The following is a 12,082-nucleotide window of genomic DNA, read 5'->3' on the forward strand; positions in this document are numbered from 1 at the left end:
TCATTTGAGTCTGAGCTATTCGGTAAGCTCACATCTTTACAAGTGGTGGGATTGTCACAGTAGCGATTGCGCGTCAACATATTTCTCTTTGAGTTTTTTGAAGAAACGCCCATATCCAACCACTTGGGATCTTTTTGCACGTTGAACTTTTTCACCTAAAGACCTTCTTTTTTTTTTTTTTTTCCACATGGTTTATGCTCATTTATGTTGTATCAATTAGGCTTTCTGTACAGGTTCATTATTAGCCTAGCTTCAGATTTATATATGTGAAATGTTAATATCTGCACGGGTTATTAATGTGTATCACTAATTACTCAGTGTTTTTGAATTTGATATTATCAAATTTTTTTTGTAATTTTATTTGATATTTTTTTAGTATAGACCACCAGTTCATTACGGTATCATTTCATGCATGTTTATAAGTCTGGGGGTCCTGACATTTTCTAACCAGATTATCATATTTAGCGCTACACTTTATATACCTATTTGCTTGTCTGTCGTGTTAGCTGCTTGATTTTGCTTATTTAACCACTTGCAGACCGGACCAATTTGCTGGTCAAAGACCAGACCACTTTTTGCGATTCGGCACTGCGTCGCTTTAACTGACAAGTGCGCGGTCGTGCGACGTGGCTCCCAAACAAAATTAACGTCCTTTTTTTCCCACAAATAGAGCTTTCTTTTGGTGGTATTTGATCACCCCTGCGGTTTTTATTTTTTGCGCTATAAACAAAAATAGAGCGATAATTTTGAAAAAAACGCATTATTTTTTACTTTTTGTAATAATAAATATCCCCCAAAAATATATAAAAAAACATTTTTTTCCCTCAGTTTAGGCCGATACATATTCTTCTACATATTTGTGGTAAAAAAAATCGCAATAAGCGATTGATTGGTTTGCACAAAAGTTATAGCGTTTACAAAATAGGGATAGTTTTATAGCATTTTTATTAATAATTTTTTATTATTTTTTTTTTTACTAGTAATGGCGGCGATCTGCGATTTTTTTTTTTTATTGTGACTGTGACATTGTGGGGGACCCATCGGACATTTTTGACACATTTTTGGGACCATTGTCATTTATACAGTAATCACTGCTATATAAATGCAGTGATTCCTGTGTAAATGACACTGGCAGTGAAAGGGTTAACCAGTGGGTGGCAGTGTAGGGGTTAAGTGTTCCTAGGGGTGTGTTACTAACTGTGGGGGGGTTGGGCTGTCATTTAGTGTACACTGATCTCTGCTCCAATCACATGGAGCAGAGATCAGCGTCACTAGTTGCTAGGCAGAATGGGAAAATGTTGTTTATACAGCATTTTCTCCATTCGGCCGCTCCGTGAGACGATCGCGGGGATGCCCGCGGCAATCGAGTCCGCGGGTCCCGTGACCGGACTCACGGGGGTCCCGACCAGCGCGGGAGCGCGCCGCCGGCGGCGCGCTCCCGATGGCACGGCGGCAACGAATATTGGACGTACATGTACGCCAATATGCCTGCCCGTGCCATTCTGTCGACGTACATCGTCGTGCGCTGGTAGGGAAGTGGTTAAGAGCTTTTAGGCCCTAATCGCACCTCAGCGTTTTTGTACCTTGAAGCCTGAAGCTACAAAACACTGGAGGGGGAAAAAAAATCAATTGTTCTCTATGGAGATGGTTCACATCTCCACTCCATGTCGCCTGAAGCCCTTTGCCCTGTACAAAATCGCGGCAAAACACCGTTAAAAAACGCTGCAAAATCGCGGTAAAAACGCAGCTAAAACGCTGCAAAATCCCTGTAAATTTGCGCAATTTTCTGCTTGAAAAAAATACGCTCAGGTGTGAATGCAGCCTTAGGCAGCACAGTGTTCTTTTGAGTGTATTTTTTTTTTATATAGTTGCACAGGAAGTCTTGTGCTAGAATTATTGCGCTTGCTCTGATGTCCATTGCAATACCACACGTGTGGTGTGATCGCCGATTTTACGTATGTGTATGGGACCCCTCCCCTCCCACTGGCTTCTTCAGCCACCTGTAAAAGAAATCCATGTGCTAATTAGTCGCTAGGATGGCTTTTATAAAAAAAAAAATGCCTCCTGAAAAAACAAGACACTAATCCAGTTACAAGTATACAGGCACCATAACTGATTTTACTTAGTTTCGAAAATTATCTTTCTTGCCTCTTTTTTACAAGGTTAAAAAGTCCTGTCTATGTGACAATGCATCTGTTTATGATAGTGAGGTGTGGGATTACAGCACACTGCAGACACATTGGGCCTGTATTCCATAGTCTTTTCAGTCTGACACAAGATGCAGTCTGTGTTATTGGGAGTGGGTGCATGCAGGAGGCAGGCTGTGATTGGGAAGGGGTGCGTGCAGGAGGCAGGCTGTGATTGGGAGGGGGTGCGTGCAAGAGGCAGGCTGTGATTGGGAAGGGGTGCGTGCAGGAGGCAGGCTGTGATTGGGAGGGGGTGCGTGCAAGAGGCAGGCTGTGATTGGGAGTGGGTGCGTGCAGGAGGCAGGCTGTGATTGGGAGTGGGTGCGTGCAAGAGGCAGGCTGTGATTGGGAGTGGGTGCGTGCAGGAGGCAGGCTGTGATTGGGAGTGGGTGCGTGCAGGAGGCAGGCTGTGATTGGGAAGGGGTGCGTGCAGGAGGCAGGCTGTGATTGGGAAGGGGTGCGTGCAGGAGGCAGGCTGTGATTGGGAAGGGGTGCGTGCAGGAGGCAGGCTGTGATTGGGAAGGTGTGTGTGCAGGAGGCAGGCTGTGTCTCTGCACAGTGTCTTCTGAGTGGCCAGCCAAAGGATTCAAACTGTGCACACTTGGGTGTCATGTACATTACAGCTCCTAAACTTGCGTTTTGGAGCTTTTGGCATTTATTTTTGTCAAGGCTCCTAAATGCAACTTCATAAAAGCTTGCGTCTATGTACACATAGGCTTTTGGGATCATTTAGGAGCATCTGCGGTTAGGGGAGGTTCAACCCCCCTCTCCTGAATGTGGAAAAATTGCGTTTAGGATAGGAACATATTGACCACAAGCCGCAAAATGTGGCAAAATTGCTGTAGAATCACTGATGATTTTGCTGTGTTTTCCAGTGGCTGATGGTCATAATAGGCTATGTGTACGTGAAGCCTAAGGCCTCATGCACAGGATCAGATTTTCGTGCGGGAATTGTGTGATAACAGACTGTTTGCCTAAAATCCAACCATTGGTACGCTCCATCAGACAATTGTTGTCCAACATTCCGCCAACAAATGTTGGATGGTAGGCTAGTAAATTTTCGGCGTACAGCGGTCTGTTGTCAGATTCAACACAAGTCCGTCACACAAGTCCAAAGTACACACACGAATGCTCGGAATCAGTGCTCACCAAACACGACATTAGGAGAAGGTGCCCAAAGGATGGCACTCTTGTGTACCATTTGTATGCAAGACAAGTTCCTGGCACACGCCCTTTGGACAAAGTCTGCCGTTTTGTTGGCCATCAAGCCGATCGTGTGTACGAGGCTTTACACAGATGCGCTCCTGTGCTTTGCCTGGTCATTTTAGAAGAAATGTGACTGGCAGGATCAACCAGGTTCTTCAGATTGAAGTATATAAACGTGACTGATTTCTAACGTACACATGTGAACACACGCACATAGAGAAATATTTAAAGTAACGTACACTTTGAGCTCTGGTTCACACTGCTGTGATTTGCCATGCCATCGCACTGATCTGTGTCTTTTGAAATGGCGCTGGTGTTGTACTCTGGTGTGTTAATGGGTTAAATCCTGACATACTAGAGAGACAAGTAAAGGAGTTTATGGGCGATGTGTGCTGCATTTGCTGCATATCTGTGCTTTGTGGGCTGAGCCATACTATGGGAAGCTGACAATGGAGATGTGTAGATGAGATCATCCGGCTGTAGTGAGCATGTGTACTGAGAATAGCACAGCTGTGGTCGGCCCCGGCTCTTCCCTCACCTAGAAACTAGCGTCCCCACTGGATTGCACTTGGCTTATTCTGTGCTGGGGAGAGGGGAAGTCTCCTGCGTGGCACAGCCTTCAACTCTGGAGAACACGCATGACTGCTTTAAAAACCAAAACCACTTTTCCAGTGGGAAAACCTTTATTTAGAGCCGTGGACAGCATCAGATTGTCATTATGTGTACAGAGCAAAACATGAAGGCTAGCCATGAGAATTTCTAATAGTTTCCCAGATTTCTTTCAGAGTCCATTGTTCGTCTTTTCCACTCAGACAGCAAGAGTATGGTTTTTAGCATTTGAATGACTGTTGTATTTAGTTATTTTATTTATTTTTCTTAGTTTGTTGTAGATTGGCCTCTGTGGGGTCTTGTACATTGCTGGAGAGCTTGCAGATCTAAAAAAACACATGGGGGGTTATTTACTAAAGGAAAATCCACTTTGCACTGCAAGTGCACTTGGAAGTAAAGTCACTGTAGATCCGAGGGGGACATGCAAGGAAAATCAGCAGAGCTTCCCCTCATTTCAGATCTACCCCTTAGATTTAGAGTGACTGCACTTTCAAGTGCACTTGCAGTGCAAAGTGGATTTGCCTTTCGTAAATAACCCCCTGCAATTCACTCTTTTCTATATCACTTTTTATGTAGTGCCTTCAATTTACTTAGCACTTTTCATAGTATTCATTAATATGGAGCTCACAATCAAAGAAGGTCCCTATTTCCTATACAGTGGATATAAAAAGTCTACACACCCCTGTTAAAATGTCAGGTTTCTGTGATATAAAAAAATGAGACAAAGATAAATCATTTCAGAACTTTTTCCACCTTTTTAATGTGACCTATTAACTGTACAACTGAAAAAGATTGAAAAAAACTTTTAGGGGGGAGGAAGTAAAAATAAAAAAAAACTTAAATGTGGTTGCATAAGTGTACACACCCTCGTAAAACTGAGGATGTAGCTGTGTTCTGAATTAAAATGTGATTGCTTAACTCATGTTTAAAATGATGGCAGGTATGTACTGACTCCTATTTAAGTGTCTCTGATTAACCCCAAATAAAGTTAAGCTGTTCTAGTAGGGCTTTCTTGACATTTTCTTAGTGGCATACTGCAGCAAAAGCCATGGTCCGCAGAGAACTTCCAAAGCATCAGAGGGATTTCTTTGTTAGAAGGTATCAGTCAGGAGAAGGGTACAAAAGAATTTCCAAGGCATTATCAAGACACTCATCAAGTGGAGAAAATATGGCACAACAGTGACATTACCAAGAACTGGACATCTCTCCAAAACTGATGAAAATACGAGAAGAAAACTAGTCAGGGAGGCTGTCAAGAGGCCTACAGCAACATTAACCACTTACAGACCGGACCATTTTGCTGGCTTAAGACTAGACCACTTTTTGTGATTCGGCACTGCGTCGCTTTAACTGACAATTGCGCGGTCGTGCAACGTGGCTCCCAAACAAAATTGACGTCCTTTTTTCCCACAAATAGAGCTTTCTTTTGGTGGTATTTGCTCACCCCTGCGTTTTAGATTTTTTGCACTATAAACAAAAATGGAGCGACAATTTTGAAAAAACGCATAATTTTTTACTTTTTGTTATAATAAATATCCCCCCCAAAATATATATATAAAAAAATAAGCGATTATTGATTGGTTTGCGCAAAAGTTATAGCGTTTACAAAATAGGGGATAGTTTTATGGCATTTTTATAATTTTTTTTTTTTTACTAATAATGGCGGAAATCAGCGATTTTTATTGTGACTGCGACATTATGGCGGACACATCAGACATTTTTGACACATTTTTGGGACCATTGTCATTTATACAGCAATCACTGCTATACAAATGCAGTGATTCCTGTGTAAATGACACTGGCAGTGAAGGGGTTAACCAGTGGTTGGGGTTAAGTGTTCCTAGGGGCGTGTTACTGTTGGGGGCTGGGCTTTCTTTTAGTGAACACTGATCTCTGCTCCAATCACATGGAGCAGAGATCAGCATCACTTGTTGCTAGGCAGAACGGGGAGATGCTGTTTACAACGGCATCTCCCAGTTCAGCCGCCCCGTGAGACGATCGTGGGTGAGCCCGCAGTGATCAAGTCCGCGGGACCTGCGACCGGACTCACGGGGGTCCCGACCGGTACGCGCTCACGATGGCAGGGCGGCATTTAAGATTGGACATACCTGTAAGCCAGTATGCCTGCCGTGCCATTCTGCCGACTTACATCGGCGTGCGCTGGTCGGGAAGTGGTTAAAGGAGCTGCAGGAATATCTGGCAAGTACTGGCTGTGTGGTAAATGTGGCAACAATCTCCCGTATACTTCATATGTCTGGGCTATGGGGTAGAGTGGTAAGACAGAAGCCTTTTCTTACAAAGAAAAACATCCAAGCCTTGCTGAATTTAGCATAAACACACCTGAAGTCTCCCAAAAGCATGTGGGAAAATGTGTTATGGTCTGATGAAACCAAGGTTGAACTTTTTTTGGCCATGATTCCAAAAGATGTTTGGTGCAAACACAACACTACAAAACGCCAAAAGAACACCATACCCACAGTGAAGCATGGTGGAGGCAGCATCATGCTTTGGGGCTGTTTTTCTTCAGCTGGAACAGGGGTCTTAGTCTTAGGTAGAGGGAATCATGAACCGTTCCAAATGCCAGTCAATATTGGCACAAAACCTTCAGGCTTCTGTTAGCTGAACATGAAGAGGAACTTTATCTTCCAGCATGACAACAACCCAAAGCATACATAGAATGGCTTCACCAGAAGAAGAAATACAATTTTGGAATGGCCCACCCAGAGCCCAGACATAAAGCCAATTGAAAATCTGTGGGGTGATCTGAAGAGGGCTGTGCACAGGAGATACCCTCGCAGTCTGACAGATTTGGAGTGTTTTTGCAAAGAAGAGTGGGCAAATATTGCCAGATGTGCCATGCTTGATAGACTCATATCCAAAAAGATGAAATGCTTCAACAAAGTATTAGTTCAATTACTTCAATGCCAGGCACTTGCACCCCCTTCCTGCCCAAGCCAATTTTCAGCGCTGTCACTGTTAAAATGACAATTGTGCAGTCATTCTACGCTGTACCCAGACAGAATTTTTATCATTTTGTTCCCACAAAGCTTTCTTTTGGTGGTATTTGATCACCTCTGCGTTTTTATTTTTTGCTAAACAATTAAATAAAAAAAGGACAGAAAATTTAGAAAAAAATATTTTCTTTTGTTTTGTTATAAAATTTTGTACATAAGTTTTCTCCGGCACTGGTAAGGTGGCACTGATGGGTGGCACTGATATGCGGCAGTGATCAGTGACACTGGGCACTGAAAGGGGTACTTATGGGTAGCACTGATAGGTGGCACTGGCAGGTATTGGGGATGGGCACTGATTGGCATTTCCCTGGTGGTCTAGGGTGGCATACCCGGTGGTCCAATGTGGTTGTAATTGCAATCCCTGGTGATCCTGGGCGGGCATCCGAGGGGGGGGGGGGGCTGTGCTGATGAACAATCAGCACAGACCCCCCCCCTCCTGCCAGGGGAGCAGACGATCAGCTCTCCTCTACTCACGTCTGTCAGACGCAAGTGAGGAAAAGCCGGTCATCGTGGTCAGCCGTGATTGGATTCCGTCAGAGGCTTTTTATTGAGCGGTGTGTCAAACTGTCACACGAGCATGCAGCAGCTGTTATCCTGCTGGACATCATGTGGCCGTCATTCCGCTATAAGGGTGTGCACACTTTTATACAACCATATTTTATTTTTACTTCCCTCCACCTAAAAGATTTCAGTTTTGTTGTTCAACTGAATTGCACAGTTTATAGGTCAAATTAAAGATGGAAAAAGTTCTGAACTTATTTCTTTGTCTCTCTCTTTTTTTTTCCATCATATAAACCTGACGTTTTAACTGGGGTGTGTAGACTTTTATATCTACTGTACTTACACATAATAGTGCCAATTAACCTTCTGGCATCTCTTTTGGAGTGTAGAAAGAAACCCTGGTACGCACACCCACACTGAGTAAAGTCCTTTCTTTGGTTGACTTGGTGATGTGCTCCATGTTGGCTGTCATGAACATGAGGCAGTTGGCCACACATTCAGTGATTCAGCTCCTGGCATTGGTAGTGTCAATACACACTTTCAGAGCTTTGTGTAAGAAGCTAAACTATATTAACAACTGTATCCAAACAGATGGTATTAGGTCTTATACACTCCGAGATCTAGTGGCTCATAGGCTCTGTACCAGCCAGTGCGTGAACGTTGGAGTCTTTTTAGTGTTTTTAGCTGTGTCCTACTGTCAGTCAATTGTGAGAGTATTGACACTGCCTTCTGTAGCCACTACTGGACAGAGCAGTTAGTGTGCTTCTCATACTGGTTCATCTGAAAACTGCCAGTAAAACTCCTATACCCTAATAATGATTTTGCTGCGCATTTGCAATGCGTTTGCATTTCATTTAGGGAGGCATTTTTCTTCAGCTTTTCAGGCACTTTTTTATTTATTTTTTTATTTATTTTTTAACACAAAAGCATTTGAAAAACTCAGTGTGAAAGGGTCCTTAAAGAGATGTGGTAGAGTGTGGAGCACTCAATAAACCCTCACATCTGTAATTGGCCAGGTTGAATTAAAGAGACCCTAATGGGTATCTAAAGAATTGAACAGGGCTGCTTCCTGCAGTCGATCTGTAATGCTGCAGCCCGTCCCCAACTGAGCCCCCATTTTACTTACCTGTGCTCCCTCTATCTCACGTGGAGGACAAGCACACCAGTGTGTCTTGGGTCCTCATTGGATAGATTGATAGCAGCACAGCCATTGGCTCACACTGCTGTTAATCAAATCTAGTGACCCGGGGGCGAGGCCAAGTACTGCCTTCTGTTTGAATAGATGCAGAAGCAGGAAATGCATGGGTGTCCACAAATTAGAGCGCTTCTCCGACAGGGCACACGAGAAGAGGAGGAGCGCTGCTGAGGGATGCCAGAACAACCCTTTTAAAGTATCCCTCTCTTCTGTCTGGTAAAATGTTGTCAGAACTGGAAAGGATCCCTCCTTGCATCCAGTTTTGGCTACTTAGTTTTTCTTGGTGTGCACATGATTTCTTCTGTTTTATTACTTTATTTTTTGCTACATACGACGCACCTGACCATAAGACACCTAGGATTTAGAGGAGGAAAACAAGAAAAAAAATATTCTACAGTGGGTGGCTGGGTTGGTACCTGTTGTGGCTTGCTGATGTGTCCTCTGACTCCTCGCCTCTCCTTTTTTCTCTTTTGTCCTTTACGGCCAACCACTGTTTGCCAAGGTGAGGGACTGGAATGCACGCTAAGGGAGGCGGCGACCTATGCAGGTACACAATTAGGTTTGCAGCAGCAGGTGAGCAGGCCGTGCGTGAAGCAGTGCGTAATAACGCTGCGTGGGCATGCCTCTGCGCTCTGGGCCTGCTCACCTGCTGCAAAGCTTCCTGGGTTGACTTCTTGTACCTGACTGGGCTTCTACATCATGTGTGCTGCTGGGGCCAGGCCCGAGAAAAAAAAAAAAAAAGATGTTTGCTGCCAGTATTGTCCACGGCCAGCCCAGTATTGGTCAATATTCTCCCCATAAGACGCACAAACATTCCCCCCCCCCCCCCCACACTTTTTTTGGGGGGGGAAGAGTGTTTGTTTATGGAGCGAAAAATATGGTATATCAATGATCAGTTCTTTGTATGTGCTGGCCTTTTAGGCTCTATTTTTTGTTTCTCAGTCGGTATGATGAGCTATTTTTAAGGTTTTGCTTGATATTTATTTTCGGTGTTGAAAACTTGAAGCAGAAGTTCAATCTTTGGGTGGAAATCTGCTTTAAGTGCTGGTGACCCCGTTTTTTGGGGAGGAGTGTATACCTTGTTTTTACAGGCACCTAGCTCCCACTTCCTCCCCTGGCGCCACGAGGAAGATCACCCCCCCCACAATCTTCTGGGACACATCACAGGTCCCAGAAGATTGCCCGGCCATTCCCAGCATGTGGTTCTCCTGGCTGTGAAGTCACAGCTGGGTTCCCACAGTTAGAATTCCGGCACTGCGGAGAGGAGCGGGGATACATACGCCCACATTGCGAGACCGTGGGACAGGTGAGTGTCTGATTAAGTCAGCAGCTACACTTTTTGTAGCTGCTAACTTTTTTAAATGAGTGGAACTCCGCTTTAACTGGCCTGTAGCACACAACGCCTGATCATGGTGTAATGTCATGCTAATGTTTTCTTGTAAACCAGTAAATAAAGAATAATAATAATAAAAAAAAAACTGGAAAGGAGTTAGACACCCAGCATGCCAAGATACAAGCCCCCCCCCCACCCCCCTCCTTCCTGAAGAGGTGTGTTGTATTCAGACAGGAATCGCACCACATTCCTGTTCAAATCGCATATGATTCATTGCAATGTGATTTGAGCCAATTAATTTAGAATGGGCTCAAATTGCACTGCAAAGGTATCAGTTTCAGGTATCAGAGCATTTGTACAAGTATGTGTGCAACTCTAACCATAGTGCCCCCTCCTTACCCCCATTCAGTATGGCAGTGGCCGAGGGTCTGCACCAATGTGCAGTACAACATTTACCAGTTTTTAGATTTAATTGCAAAAAAACAAGGTGGTCAAGTTCGTATGGCTACAGATCAATTTTACGTATTGCTGGAAAGGTTAGGTGAGTAAGGGATGTGTAAAATCACAAGACGGTTTACATGTATGTATTTCAGCTATGCATTTTACATTTGGCTACAGTTTAGTTTATTTCTTCCTCTTTTTAATAATAAGTGGTGTTTTGAGCACTCTCAAGTTTATATTTTAATTGCAAAGAGCAAATAAAGTAATGCAACCCCATGCAGACATCAATAGATATTTTGTAGTACTTGGCTGTAATTTTCCCAGTTTGTGTTTTTTTTTTTTTTTTCTGGTCTACATCATGAAATATACTGTATTAGCAGTTAACTCTGGTTGTGCAGAATATATATATATATATATATATATATATAATATAATCTCTATCTTGTCTATGAAATGCATTGACTTTAAAAGAATACAGCACTAATCTTGTCTCTTTCTACAATTTTCAGGGTCGCCATGTCAAAACAGGCCAACTTGCAGCTATCAAAGTCATGGATGTTACAGAGGTAGGTGGTGTCTACTTCGCTATTGTGTATTCCATGTTCTGTCCCATTTTGGTGTTGAAGATTCTTAAAAACTGTGCACAGTTTCATAGCATGCTTTTGATAATTGTGTTTTTTTTAATTTTTTAATTTTATTGTATTCATTTTTTTAAAAGAAACAAATTCACAATAATTGCCAAATATAGAAGTTCAGTGCATCTTTGTAATGAGATAATTCACACTCCTTGGAATACACATTAGAACCAAAGGCAGACTTTTTTTTTTCCGTTTTGGATAGAGTAGAGAAGTGTTTTTTTTCTATATATATATTTTTTTAAATCTGTCCCATTGGGCAGATTTCCCTTCACTTCCTGTCCCATAGGCAAAATAAAGTGAGAGGAAAGCTAGTGTCTCAATTACGTGATTTCTCCTATATTCATGTTCTGATGACCACTTAAAATTTGGGACTTTCTTGAAGGGTGGGAACTTTTTTTTTTTTTTTTTAAACCACGTGCCTGCTGGGCACTTTTACCCCCTTCCTGCCCAGGCTGATTTTCAGCTTTGAGCATTGTCGCTTTAAATGACAATTGCACGGTCATGCAACACTGTACCCAAAGGAAAAAAACTTTTTTTTTTTTTTTACACACAAATGGAGCTTTCTTTTGGTGGTATTTAAAGTGGAAGTCCACCCCAACACTTAACTTCTCTCCTGCAATCATTGTGAGCTAAGGTCAGCCTTATGTCTCAAAATAATGCCAGTTTTTCTACCTTTTTTATTTTATAGTATCCAGTGCCATCACATGACTTCAATTCTACCTCCTTTTGAGACTAAAATCAGCCAGTGGGTGTGGTTGCTGAAAGCTAGTGACATCACTTCCAGGAAGGGGCATTATTCCTGTGTAGCCTGTGGGCGTATACAGAATGGGAGGAGCTAATCGTAGGTTCCCACCCAGTGTTCTCTCATTGTATATCCTAATTTATAACCAAATGAAGAAATAAAAAGCCCCATCCACACAAGACATGGGGGGTGGGAAGTGCAGTGCACATATACAGTA

The 12,082-nt window shown here is 43.0% G+C and overlaps 1 protein-coding gene across 4 annotated transcripts in view; it reads left to right on the top strand.

Annotated features, from left to right (window-relative positions):
- The window catches only part of MAP4K4 (mitogen-activated protein kinase kinase kinase kinase 4), a 271,290-nt gene that overhangs the window by 96,386 nt on the left and 162,822 nt on the right, over positions 1-12,082 (top strand). For all 4 annotated transcript variants that reach the window (XM_077482654.1, XM_077482655.1, XM_077482656.1 and 1 more), the window contains exon 3: positions 10,995-11,051. In XM_077482654.1, the coding sequence (XP_077338780.1) occupies positions 10,995-11,051 (57 nt within the window). The remainder of the gene's footprint in view (positions 1-10,994; positions 11,052-12,082) is intronic.

The sequence above is a fragment of the Lithobates pipiens genome, unplaced genomic scaffold, assembly GCF_037356315.1.
Source record: "Lithobates pipiens isolate NorthernLeopardFrog02 unplaced genomic scaffold, aLitPip1_a1.2 Scaffold_16, whole genome shotgun sequence".
Classification (NCBI taxonomy): domain Eukaryota; kingdom Metazoa; phylum Chordata; class Amphibia; order Anura; family Ranidae; genus Lithobates; species Lithobates pipiens.